Source organism: Cervus elaphus, chromosome 1, assembly GCF_910594005.1.
Source record: "Cervus elaphus chromosome 1, mCerEla1.1, whole genome shotgun sequence".
In the NCBI taxonomy this organism is placed as follows: domain Eukaryota; kingdom Metazoa; phylum Chordata; class Mammalia; order Artiodactyla; family Cervidae; genus Cervus; species Cervus elaphus.
Genome location: NC_057815.1, coordinates 36,174,586 through 36,187,944, shown reverse-complemented (window position 1 = coordinate 36,187,944; position 13,359 = coordinate 36,174,586). Strand labels below are relative to the sequence as shown.

Genomic DNA, 13,359 nt, shown 5'->3' with positions numbered 1-13,359 from the left:
TATACACAGATAGTTGATTTATATTAAAAATGGCTTTGAAGAGCAGTGAAGAAAGTATGGTCTTTTTAATAACATGGGGACAACTGGATAGCCATACAGAAATAAACAAAACTTAGTCACTACCTAACATCATGTACAACATAAATTCCATATTCATACCTGTTTCAAAAAATAATGAAGGTTTGGGAGGTAATATATGGGAACTACCTCCCATATATTACATTGTCATCTTAAATAGGAGATTAAAAAAAAAAAGGAATGTACTGATGTTAAGACTATTGCCTCTGAGTGTTCACCAACCCTAAGCTACTCACAATCTTTTCTCAATTGTAGCCAGTTCCTCACAATGAAAGACCCATCTTAAACCGGCTGAATCATCCCAAATTCCTAAAAATACCCTACCCTAAGTCATCCCAAATTCCTAAAAGTTTCCTACCCTAACATTACCTTTCTGAATCATTACCAAGACTGTGTCAAGCTGAGGTTCTTCCTTGTCACAGGTTTAATAAACAACTCAGCTTTGTCTGATCAGCAGTTTTCTTTGGCAATCTTTGGCAGGGAGTCAAAAATTGAGTCTTTATCTTTTTGAGATATAAACTGAAATATTTATGGATGAAATTATATAATTTCAGAGAAAAATTTAAAAATCGAGAAAGTAAATAGGGATAGATAAGACTGGTCATCGATTGTTGAAGCTGGGTAATGGTACATAGAGTTCATTATACTACTCTGTCTATTTTTTTATGTTTCAAATTTTCCATATTAATAAAAATAGTTATATTTCTTCTTCTGGTCCTTAAGAGGGGATATTCATTAGGGTGATAGTAAATATAACTTATCTGACCATGACTACCAGGCTCACATCCAGAAAGCATCTAGGCAAATGTAGCCTAAGTCAGGATGGATTTTGCAGCTCTGCCCCTAGTGGAAGGCAGGGAAGAGCAGAGGGGTTGTAGATTTGAAAGAAATAACTCTTTTCAATGCTGTCCTACAACACCCGTAATGTAGACTAAGAATAAATATACTTAACTTAAATTTGACATTTCTTGGTTTAAAAAAGTGGGGGTAGAGAATATTTGTTGGGCTTTATTTATTCAGAGAGTAAAACTGTGCTACAGTCAGCTAAAATCTTAGTTGTGCTTAGAATGAGTTCCCTCCTACATTCTACACTGGAAAAATGAAACTTATTCTTTCTTAGAATCATGGACTCTGAAACCGGCAGTTGCTAGGATTCCACACACACACAGAGTGATGATCAATTTGAGGCTTTGAATAACTACTCATGTAGATTGACTTTTCTGTGCATTTGTATGGAGGAGGAACCAGCTCAGGTTGATGTCCTGGGAACCAGTGAGGCTCTCGCTTAAACCCTGAGGGAAGAAAAAAGGGGAGTCTTAGTAAGTAATCTCTGTTATTTCTGAGCGAATATGCAGTGAAACCTGTCAAAGCTGAGAAAAGAGAGAAATCATTCACTCATTTAAGTTTTCTTTGTGTTCCTTCTGAGGCAATAAGAATTAAAAAGAATAGGTCACCTACTATGGGTTGAAAGTGGCCTTCTGTTGTTGTAGCTTGTATCATATGTTGTTTCAAAGTAGTGTCCAAACTGGAAAGGAAAGGGAGTAGTTCAAAAATACAGGTGTCTATAGCTAAAGCTGGGAAATAAAGGACACAATGGCATAAATTCTAGCAGCCTCTATAATATTTTAGATTGACTAGAGATTTATACATGTCATTAACCTATATCCTACCAATCTTTATATCCTGTGTATGTTTGTTTAGGAGACTTCAGGGCAAGATGAAGATAAATGACAAATCTAGCTAGCAGGGACCAGAGGAGAAACTAACCTGAATCAGAAGACATTATATAAATATTTCTGTAGACTAATGAAGTCCAAAGAAAAGCAAGAGAAAAAGCATGATGCTCATCCTTTTATTACCTTGCAGTTGTTTAGTAGCTAAGTCATGTCTAACTCTTTGTAACCCAGTGGACTATAGCCCGCCAGGCTCCCCTGTCCGTGGGGTTTCCCAGGCAAGAATACTGGAGTGGGTTGCCATTTCCTTCTCCAGGGGATCTTCCCGACCCAGGGACTGAACCTGCGTCTCCTGCCTGGCAGGCGGATTCTTTACCACCAAGCCACCTGGGAAGCCTTACAATAACATAATATTCAGCTTGATAGTAAAGTGGGATAAATGTTTCACCTGAGGACTGCTGCCCTCTTCCAACCATTCACAACAGAAGCCTGAAAGATCTCAGCATTGGAAGTTATCAGATTCCTGTTTCTCAAATGGCCATTGGTATTTCTTTTGCTAACAGAAGAAAACAAAGAAGAGAAAGTTCAATTACCTGGGAAGGCAAGGGTTTGGGCTGCACGATATTCTTTATGTCATATCTTTCCTGGTTCCAGTTGCCCATCAAGGTACGGTTTGAATAGGCATCTTCATTAGTGTTGCATCTCCATCCATACTGGAAAAACTTGGACATATCATTCCAATCCGTCCATACTTCAGCATGGCCATTTGCGTTAATGAGGCTGCCATAGTGTGGGTTTGTAAGGAAACAGGCAAGGACCTGTCTCTGGGAAAAGGTGGCAATAGAAAAGTTTGTTGCACAAACCAGAGAGCAGACAACACATCCCTTTCTCGTCTTTGGCCAAGCATAAGTACATCTTCTAAAGATCTAGGCTTTCCTCTCAGTTTAATAGTTATCGTCCTGTTTCCTTCCAAGTTCATAAATTCTTCGACCTACCCTCTCAATCAGCAGTAGTAATGACTAAATAGATTAAATGCACCCCCCAAAAGGTAAGAGAACTTCAGTACCCAAATACTATTGGATAACTAGAAAATATTCTGGTGATTTTGAGGTGTAAGAATGTAAGGAATAAGTACTGCTATCATCAAAGAGAAGAGAGAGAAGTGAGAGCTGGATAACTAGATAATACGATAGATCAATGATCAACAAATGATGGTTTCCTTCCTTTTGGCCCAGTTCAAATGCCACATCTTAGGATACAGCGTTCCCTTTTCATGATGCCTTACCTCAAGTTAACTTCTTTCAACTGCCTCACACAGAACTTTATCTTCACACTTCTATATATCCATAACTTTATACCACATGGTAGAGTTCTTCAAGGAAGTGTGGTATCTTTTACACTGAACTATGCATCCCTTGAGGACAAGATCTGTCACTTTTTCATTACTGCACCCTCTCCCTCTGTATACCCTCCCAATCAATAGTAATTTGCACATACCAGATAACCAATGTCTGAATTTCAACTTTTTGAGTAAAGAATCAAAAGCCTAACCATTTCTAATTTTGGTTAAAAGTTCAGTCTGGTTCCTTGGCTTAGGAGCAAGACAATACCTTCTCTGAAGATGAATACTTTGAAGTTGAGGAGCTTGTGATTGAAGATTTTATAGCAGAGTAACAGCAAACCTTACTCTGACATTCCATATTCTTTAAAAGAAGAGATGACCCTAAACCTGGCCTTCCCAGTTCTCCAGGCAAAGAAAGAATTTAGATCGCCCAGATCACCAGGTGGCCATGATTCGGTAGTCATCACCCACCCACCTTTCCACAGCTAGAGGCAAAGCCAACACTGTAAGTTTAAAGGTAACTGCCCGCATGTCATGGGCCTTTGTGAAGACAGATGCATGCACTTATGTCAACAAACAGCATGACCACTAAGAGCAGTTGGTCCCACAAAGTCCGACAGGCCAAGGACTCAGACTGCAGATCAAGATGACATTGTCCCTGGGGCTGTTAAGGACAGACATCCCCACCCACTTAGTTGTCCAAACCTGAAACCTGGGGCTTATCTTTGACTCTTGGTTTCTCTTTCAACTCCCTTACATCTATTCAATCACTAGGTCTTGTTGATTTTTGAATCAGTGCACTACCCTCCATCTCCACTACCAAGTTTCAATTCAGATCACTTTCAGCCCTAGTCTCCATTACTGCAGTAGCCTTCTATCTAGACTCCTTGCCACCAACCTTGTTCTTCTATCCTTTCTCCATAGGAAAGCAGAATTTTTGAAAATGAAAATCTAATTGTGTCATCTCCCTACTTAAAAATCTTTCAGTGGCTAGCCACTGGTTTCAGAGTAAGGTTCAGGCTGTAAAAAATGCCTATATGATCTGTTCCCTGCTTTTCAGTCTCATCTGTTATCCATTCTCCCTCAGACTACATTTCAGTCAAACTCAGCTACTGTGTTTTTCCATCATGCTTTTGCATTTATTGTTACTTCTGCCTTTTCAGTCCTCCTGACTCAGGTAAGGTGTAGTCCCCGCCCCCCCCCCCCCCCCTTAGCTTTCAACTCAGGTGCACTTCATATACGAAATCTTTCCACTTCATCCCCAAACTTGGTAAGGGTCCTCTTCAGTGTGCTCCTCAGCGACCTGAATAACTCCATTCATGGTACTGCACCTCACTATAGCAGAATTGTCTCTTTCGCCGTGCATCCTCCACCACACTACAAGCTCAGAGAAGTCATAGGCCACATCCTGTTCCTCCATATATCGAACAGCCTTCATAGGCCTGGGGCATAACAGACACTCAACACTTCTTGAACGCATAAAAGGTAGGGGAAAGAAGCACCTGGAAAAACTCCGAATAACAAGGATAATCGGTTGCAGTCATGTCGGATGAGATGAAGGCTGTTACAAAATCCTCTGAGTCAGGATGCAGAACACAGCACCATCTCTCCTTGGCCTCAGCCCGGCCCTGCTTCCTTCACTCAGAACTCACTTCACCTTCGACCTGTTCCCCTTCCACCCCGCCACCCCCGACGCTAGTGACTGCTCAAGACCCTCAGGCAGGTGTGACGAAGTCGCTCAGGGCCGCCCTTGGGCTCAAAAGCATTTAACACTTCCGATGGGGTGAGGGAGTGAGGGGACTGGGTGGCCGGTGTCTCGCTCTTGCTCTCATGGCTATTTTCCTACTCGGGACGTCGCGGCCCGTTTGTCAAGACAACCAGACGCTGTGACGCGTCATCAACCAGCTACGCGTGAATAGGTGGGGCCACAAGAGACTCGCGAAGGAAGTGACGTAAAAAAAGAGCGCCTCGGAGAACTTGAGACGGGAGCACGTGGGAGCCATGGCCCCGCGGCGCCTCCTGTTGGTTGGGGAGGGGAATTTCTCTTTTGCCGTCGCTCTGAGTGAGACCCTGGATCCAAACACCAGTCTAACCGCCACCTGTCCCCAGCGCCCAGCGGACCTGGCCCAGGAGCTGGTGGCCCAAGAGAACCTACAGCGCCTGCGCGAGCGAGGTAGCGAAGCCCAGCCCTCTACGAAGCCCCGCCCAGCTGTGGCGCCCCCCGAGTGGAAAGAGTGGGAACAGTGGGGTTTCAGGGAACTTGGCCGTTGCTCTTGGTCTTCCCCGGGGCTTCCCAGGTGGCTCTAGTGGTAAAGAACCCGCCTGTCAATGCAAGAGTCGTAAGAGATGAGGGTTCGATCCCTGGGTGGGGAAGATCCCCTGGAGAAGGGCATGGCACCCTACTGCAGTAACCTTGCCTGGAGAATCACTTGGGCAGAGGAGCCTGGCCGGCTACAGTCCATAAGGTCTCAAAGAGTCTGACTGAACCAAGGCGACTTAGCACACACTCACTTCATCTTCCCATGGACATTTACAGACAGCCTGCTGTGTGCCTGGACTTGGGCTGTTTTGCACCTTGTGTTAGGGAGGGTTTTTCTTTTCTTCCATGGCTTTATCACATCCTTCTGTCTATATTTCGTGCCAGGTAACGAGGTACGCTTCGGTGTGGACTGCACCCACCTGGCAGATGCCTTTGAACCGCAAGACAGAGAATTTGATCGAATTTATTTTAACTTTCCGCACTGTGGGCGCAAAGCTGGAGTAGCTAAGAACAGGGAACTGCTTGCCAAGTTTTTCCGGAGGTGAGGAGAGCTGAGCACTCACAAGTGAAATGTTTAATATGTACATTGCATAGTTCCTGCACTCAGACATGTTAGTGTGGGAAATAGGACATACAAGAGAACGTGTTGCTCCAAAGTAACCCACAGTCTAGTTGGAGAGGCAGACGTTTAACCCTAAATGCTAAGTACAAGTGCAAACATGTACTATTGGGCCAGAAAAGGGAGGATCGCCTATTTTTGATAATGCAAAATGATAGTAGCCAGTATAAACTAATTTAGGAGCCAAACTATCTGCATTCAAATCCCCACCCACCACTTAAGAGCTTTGTGGGTTTTGTGATTGTTTACTTGATCCTAATTTGCTTTTGCTTCCTCATCCGTAAACTGAAGATATTAACATAACTACCTCATACAATTATTGTGAGCTTAAAACAGTGCTTTATACTATTATACCAAAACATGAAACATAGTTGTCATGAAACTTTGCACAGAGGCAGTATTTTAAGTTAGTCTTTCAAGTACAAGTAAAATTTTAACAAGCAGGAGGGGAGTGGAATGGACAGCTTTCTAAATGGGAAAGAACAGCCTGATCACTGAATCACATCTAGGAATTTTATAGACATTGACTTTTCAATGAAATATAGGTAAACAATAGCAATGTGAAGCTGGATAACTTTCTGGTCAGCCCCTAGTATTAGTTATGAGTTGAGCATTGAATTTAAATTCTTACTTACTTCTAGCTCCTTTTTTTGCATGTTTGAAGTCTTAATAGATCTTTGCAAATAGATATGATTGGATTTTAATTATCTCACAGACAAACCATGTATATACAGCTAACTCCTACTTGTTTCTGGTAAATGATTGGTGTTTCCTTATCCCCTTTAGCTGTGCAGATGTTCTTGCAGAGGACGGAGAAATCCATGTGGCATTATGTAGAGGACAAGGTGGGACTCCTGCTGATAAGCCGATGAGAGAATGGCACAACAGTTGGCAAGCGGTTGCCATGGCTGCTCTGGGGGGATTCATTTTAAGTGATGTGCATCCCTTCAGCTGTGAGGCTGTGCCAAGGTACAAGTGCACTGGATATAGGTAGGTAATAACAGAGATCTAAGCTTTTTCCATCTCTCTCTACTGATAAAAAATCCCATTGACACCTTTTCTTGCTAATTTCTTGATTCAGCCTTTAGGAATAATTGTTTTCTTTAACAGTGACAGACTTAATAACTGCTATTTTGCCAGGAGTCAAGATAAGTCCTTTCATATAGAAGGTGCCTTGAACCATATCTTCACCCGGAGCTTACCCTTTGAAAGTTTGCAACCAAGAATCTGTAGGATCAAACTGGGTGACCAGTTTTTTTCTTTTCTGGAACCAGAAGTACTTGTAGGAAAACTGAACAGGTAACCTGATTTTACCAGAAACGTCTTCTGTCTCTAGTTGTATCCTGATTGACTTTAATAATCAGCCAGTCATACATTGAATGGATGCTACATTAATTGTTAACGATGTTGTGCTGTGAATACTTATAAGTCTGACCTACACAGCCTCTTTATAATTAATATTTTTCATATTATCTGCAAATATCTTATGATATCACTTATATGTGAAATCTAAAAAAAAAAAAGGTACAAAACAGAAATAGTTACAGATGTAGAATACAAACTTACGGTTCCAAAGGGTTGGGGGGTATAAACTGGGAGACTGGGACTGGCTTACACATATTTCTGTATATAAAATAGATGACTAATAAGGACCTGCTGTATAGCACAAGGAACGCTACTCAGTACTCTGTAATGGCCTATATAGAAAAAGAGTCTAAAAAAATGAGTGGATAGATGGGACTTCCCAGGTGGTGGTAGTGGTAAAGAATCCATCTGCTAATGCAGGAGATGCAAGAATCTTGATTTCGATCCCTGGGTTGGGAAGATCCTCTGGAGTAGGAAATGGCAACTCATTCCAGTATTCTTGCCCGGAAAATCCCATGGATAGAGGAGCCTGGTGGGCTACAGTCCATGGGGCTGCAAAGAGTCAAGACAGAACTGGGCACAGCACAGCATGTGTATATGTATAACTGATCTGTACATGTGAAACTAAAAGCAATATTTTAAATCAACTATACTCCAGTAAATTTTTTTTAAAAAATTATCATATTTTCTGGTATACTATAGGCTGTCAGAATTCTGAAACACATGCTGTCTCTCTTTATAGTAGATGATTTCTTTGTTTCCTTTTTGGATCAACTTAAGGATAATTCTTTTTATTCAGCTATTCTTTTTAATTCTAGCTATGTTACAATAATGTATAATTTTAAGTTTAAAAAGTTCTTTTTGTGTGTGTTTAAACAGGGGCTTCCTAGAAGCACCTTCATGTCATCCTATCAAGACCATAAATGAGAAACTCATTGCTGAATTGGGGAAAGCTTTTCCTCTAAAAAGGCTGAAGTGTTCTTCCCCTTTGCTGCCACAAGGAGATGCCAGTGTTCTCACATCCCACAACCCTGACATCCTATCAACTGCCTTTTGGGTTAGTCTCCATGAAGATAACTCAAATTTTGAGTCCCTGACTAGTGGGACAACACAAGACATGGAGGACTTTGTAGTGTCATTTTCAGAACTCAGCCTTCCCAAGAGCCCTAGAAGAGACAGGAAGGAAGAAGCTTGTGGAGGACCGTATGGCCAGGCCAAGGTCTGCCTCAGACCTTCTCTTCTGGTTTACATCCAAGCTGTAATCCAAGCACCAGACTTTCTTCCTGGCTCTCTGCACATCCTCAGTGGACCTGTCTTTCAGAGGCGCTGCATCTCACCTTTCACAATGCCAGCATTTCACGAGACTTTGTATATCCTTGGATTTAATAAAATTCTGAAGGATAGCTGTCTTCAGTCACTACTGGATCATCTGAAGCGCATTCTAGACAACCTTCTGACCCAGACATGGCTGGAGGGCTCTGAGCTGAGCAGTTCAGTGGAATTTGTCTTTCAACCAACTGGGGAAAGATATATGATTACTGTGAAGTCTCAAAATTTTGGCCCAGATTGTGTTAAGGACCTGATTATTGGGTCTGTTACCACATCTGCTACAAGCGTGATACACAAAGACCAGTGTTTTGTGTGTGTGTCTATAAACTTGGACCTCTTAGCCATGCTTGTCTGGGGTATCTCTGATTGGAGGATGCTGTGGACCTCTGATAGTCGTTTCCTGAAGAATTTTGCCCCTGGAAAAATAGAACCCTTTAAAAGCTATTCCCTGTATCCTCCATACTATGTGCATGATATTAGTTTTTGGTTAGATGAAAAGAAAATATTTGATGAAGTCGAGTTTCACACTCTGGCTCGAGCAGTGTCCCAGGACACCATTGTATCCATACAATTCCTTAGTCGTTTTCAGCATCCAAAGACTGAACAGGTCAGCCTCTGCTATAGATTGACATACCAGGCCTGTGACAAGGCCCTGAGCCAGCAACAGGTAGCATCAATGCAGTCCCAGCTTAGGAAGGAGATTCAGCAACGACTCCATGTGACACCTCGGTAGTTTAGTAAACTCATCTCTGCATAGTGATCCTTGTGGGTGTGGGTGGAAAAAGACCAACTTGTACGCTGTAGTTCTTTCTGGACTTTTTGTTTGTCTTGTAAAAATCTTCTACTTTGTAAAAGATTGGTTAATTGAGGGGCTTCCCTGGTGGTTAAGAATCCACCTCACAGAGCAGGGGACAAGGGTTTGATCCCTGGTCGGAGAACTGAGATCCCACCTGACTCAGAGCAACTAAGCCCTCACGCTGTGACTACTGAGCTCTCACTTCAGAGCCTGTGTGCCAGAACTAGAGTCTCAGCGCTACAAGGAAACAGCCCGCACGTGACGCGGTGAAGATCCTGAGTGCTGCAACTAAGACCCGATGTGGCCAAATAAAACTTTAAAAATTTAAAGATTGGTTGTTTGGCTCGAAAGATACCCGTGGCTCAGTCACTGAGACTATAATGTGATTGGTGACCTTCGGAGGTGTGCAATATTTTGATCATGAGTAATGACAGGGAAACAAAACAGCATCTTAAACACTAGATGCTATCATTCTGAAGAGGCAGTGAAACTTCAGTGTCTCCTCAAATATATTTATAAATATATTTTATGCAATGTCAATTCCTCTTCCTTAACTCTACCATATCATCTCTCTAAGAATCAACTGAGAGTGGTTTTTAAAGTTAGACAGACCATTTATTAGCTTGGATAAGTTGCAAGTGCTTCATATTATTTTTGGTATCATCATCATGTTTATTCTGTGGTTGAATGCTGTTAAAGTCATGGAACTAAATAAGTGTCAGATTTAGAGTTCACATTTGGGTCTGTCTGACTCTAAAGCCCATGTTCTTTCTGCCACTTTCTGTTACTCTACTTTTCTTTCCTTGGGTTTCAACAGTAATCTCTCAACTGTGATTAACTCTAAACTTTGCTCCCCTAGATTTTGGGGCTTTCTGTTGTATCTCTAAAGGACATTGGGAGATTGGTCCAGCCCAGGACTCTGCAGAATGGGGTGCCCTAATGTGAATTAATGTGTGCTCCTGTTAATACCTAGGCTCTGCTGATTGGAATTATAGTGTAAATTCTGTGAAGGAAATAACTGTCTTGTTTATTCTTTTTTTAAGTTTCTGTTTTTATTTTTTGTAACTGAAGTATAATTGATTTCAAATGTCATTTATTCTTGTATTTGGACAAGAGCATGGGGATAAGTAAGAACTGAAAGAAACAAATTAGTTTATTATAATAATGCAAACAAGATATGATGGTGACCTGGACCTGGGTGGTAAAAAGCAGTTGGACTGGGAAATAATTCAAAGGACCCACTGGTAAATATATGTGCACGCACAAATATTCTGGAGTTAGAGAAATAGAGGAATCAAACAGAATCCCTAGTTTTTTGATCCAAGCAACTAGGAGAATAGAAGTATCTTTAATTGGAGTAGGAAAACTGGCATGGGAGTAAGTTTAGGTAGTGAATCAAGGGATCTCTTAAGGACACATGTATTGCTTGGCTCTCCTCATAGACTAAACTACTTGAGGGCAGAGTGGCTCGATGGTAAAGAATCCATCTGCCAATGCAGGAGATGACAGAGACCTGGGTTTGATCCCTGGGTTGGGAAGATAGCCTGGAGAAATAAGTGGCAACCCACTCCAGTACTCTTGCCTGGGAAATCCCAAGGACAGGAGCCTGGTGGACTACAGTTTATGGGGTCACAAAGAGTCGGATATGACTTAGCAACTGAGCATGCATAGAAAGACAATGTGACTTCATAGTTTTCTTCCAACCCCAATAATGCTTAGTACCCTGCAGAGCCTTCCTGGGAGACCCCTCCACCTCTTTCATGCCTGCCGCCTCTTGTTTGTAGAAAAGCTTTAGCCTCCTAGGCCTTCCCTGAGTTCCAAAGGTTTATTCTTTTGTTTGTTTTGGCTGCACAGCAGGTCGGTTCTTAATTCCAAGGGTAGAACCCACACCCCTTGCAGTTGAAGTGCAGAGTCTTCACCACTGGACCACCAGGGAAGTCCACCAAAGAGCAGATTCAATGGAATAAGAAATGAGAATATGCAGAAACAAATCAGTCATGTGAGACAATAATAGTTTAGCTTTCCCCCCAAAAAAGTACCTCTAGTTCCTCCTCAAGGGCTATAGATAATATTTTGAGTCATATCCTTGTGTGTTTTATTGATTCTAAACACCCACCAGATGGAAGAAGTTAATTGCATGTTGATCACCGGGACATAGACCCCAGGAGGTTGTTGAGGCTGACTCCTGAAATACCACCTGTTAACGTCATAACCAACCAATCAAGGACGTCCATGAGCTGCTCATGAACATCTCAACTGTTTCTCTCACCTTGCCTTTATTTTTTTATTTTTTTTCACCTTGCCTTTAAAATACCTCCCCTGAAAGGCTTGGGGGAGTTTAGGTCTTTTGAGCATTAGCTGCCCATTCTCCTTGCAGTAAACACTGTACTTTGCTTCACCAAAGCCCAGTGTTGGTACATTTTTTCTGCATGCAGGTGGGCAGACCCACGTTTGGTTTGGCATCACTTGGATGAGGAATCATTTGAGCTGGATCTTAAAACAAGGGCAGGGATGTGGTGGGATGATTGTTAGGCAAGGAGGGCATGTGTTCCAGGACATGAGCAGAGGTATAGATAAGGAAGTATCCTGGGTCCTTCACAGGCTAGTTAGTTGAAACATGAAGTGTGTATAGGAAAGTAGTGGGAGATGAGATTAGAAAAGTAGGTTGCAGCTGGAGTTAGTTCATGAAAGCCCACAAATGCTGGAATAAGAAGTGTGTGCTTTATTTTGTAGGCAATAGGGAAAATCTGGTAATCTTTGATTAAGGAAGGGACACAGAAGTATTTTAGAAAGTTAATTGGACAGTGTTGCACAGGATCAATTTGAGATGGGAGATCCCTGTAAGGATGCTATTGTAGTGGTCTTGGGTAGAGCCAGGGAGGGGCCTGACTAGAGTGAAATGAAAAAGAGGTGGCTGTATGAAATAGATTAGGATGTCTGAATTTGGTAACTAGTAATTTCATGTGGGAATCGAGCAATAGGATCAGTCTCCATTAATACGTGGAAATTTTTAGTATGAAGTCATAACTTGGGAGCCTGTCAAGTTTCTTCTTCCCTCTATGATCTTGTTTTAGTTACTGGTATAGAGCTCCACAGGGCAGATAGAGTTCTGTGACTGGGACCGGCAGAGTGTCAGAAACAGATGAATGACCCGAGTCAGCAGCGTGGTATCATCAAGGTGCCTGTGGAGAAATGTATGAAATCAAGAGCTTTTTCCTGATCTCCTGGTTGGAAGAACACAGGCTTTGTAGTAAGACCTGGGTTGGAATATGGCTCCACCACTTGTTTAGCTATGCAACCTTGGGCCTCAGTTTCCTTTTTGGTAAGATAAGGTGGTTGTATTAAATTTTAAAAGGATGAAATATAGTAAATGCTTACCATAATGTTGTAGTAGCAATAGCAATGACTGACATCTTGTTGAATTTGCTGCGCAGAATTTCTTTAGCCTTTCATTTTTCTTCTAATTCTGTATTCTGCTATTAGGACTTTGTCTCTCTGAAGCAGTTAATTCGCTACAGGCTGTCCCTATTATTTGCCAAAATACAGAGGACAAGGTGTCAGTGATCTTAAAAGAACTTTCTCTTTGATAGACGGCTGTGTTATGATTTTTCACTGAGTACCTATGTATTCTACGTGGAGTTGTTTTAATTACTTTCTATTTGTGCTTTCTTTTAACGGATGCTGAAGGACAGTGTTTGTAGGAGAGTGAAGAATGCTAAGAAGTGAAGGAAGAGAGAATTAGGGAAAGGGGGGCATGCCCAGAGTTACAAGTTACTTGGAAGGGATAACGATCGCATCTCTTTTCTACTCGGATTCGCCCCAGTTGGCCCAGGAGCGCTCTAGTTTAGTCGTTTCTGCGCATGTCGAGGTCTTTTGTCCCTCGGCGGACACCGTTGC

At 42.1% G+C, this 13,359-nt stretch overlaps 2 protein-coding genes across 2 annotated transcripts; one reads left to right on the top strand and one right to left on the bottom strand.

Moving 5' to 3' along the window:
* Positions 1–1,079: 1,079 nt before the first annotated feature.
* Positions 1,080–4,996, bottom strand: C1H11orf1 (chromosome 1 C11orf1 homolog). Its single transcript, XM_043924325.1, has 4 exons — positions 4,596–4,996; positions 2,345–2,575; positions 1,537–1,603; positions 1,080–1,370 (listed from the first exon to the last, which is right to left on the bottom strand). Exons 1-4 carry the CDS (start codon positions 4,635–4,637, stop codon positions 1,201–1,203), a joined length of 510 nt encoding a protein of 169 aa, XP_043780260.1. The 5' UTR covers positions 4,638–4,996; the 3' UTR covers positions 1,080–1,200.
* A 59-nt stretch (positions 4,997–5,055) lies between these two features.
* On the top strand, positions 5,056–10,506 carry FDXACB1 (ferredoxin-fold anticodon binding domain containing 1). Its single transcript, XM_043899015.1, has 5 exons — positions 5,056–5,266; positions 5,738–5,894; positions 6,759–6,962; positions 7,113–7,271; positions 8,217–10,506. Exons 1-5 carry the CDS (start codon positions 5,095–5,097, stop codon positions 9,397–9,399), a joined length of 1,875 nt encoding a protein of 624 aa, XP_043754950.1. The 5' UTR covers positions 5,056–5,094; the 3' UTR covers positions 9,400–10,506.
* Positions 10,507–13,359: the final 2,853 nt, after the last annotated feature.

Coding starts and splice junctions, on each gene's coding strand:
- FDXACB1 (XM_043899015.1), top strand. CDS start 5,095: ATGGCCCCGCGGCGCCTCCTGTTGGTTGGGGAGGGGAATTTCTCTTTT. Junction 6,963..7,112: donor TACAAGTGCACTGGATATAG/GTAGGTAATAAC, acceptor CTATTTTGCCAG/GAGTCAAGATAAGTCCTTTC. Junction 7,272..8,216: donor CTTGTAGGAAAACTGAACAG/GTAACCTGATTT, acceptor GTGTTTAAACAG/GGGCTTCCTAGAAGCACCTT.
- C1H11orf1 (XM_043924325.1), bottom strand. CDS start 4,637: ATGACTGCAACCGATTATCCTTGTTATTCGGAGTTTTTCCAG. Junction 2,576..4,595: donor GTTATTCGGAGTTTTTCCAG/GTGCTTCTTTCC, acceptor ACCTTTTCCCAG/AGACAGGTCCTTGCCTGTTT. Junction 1,604..2,344: donor CCAAACCCTTGCCTTCCCAG/GTAATTGAACTT, acceptor TTTCCTTTCCAG/TTTGGACACTACTTTGAAAC.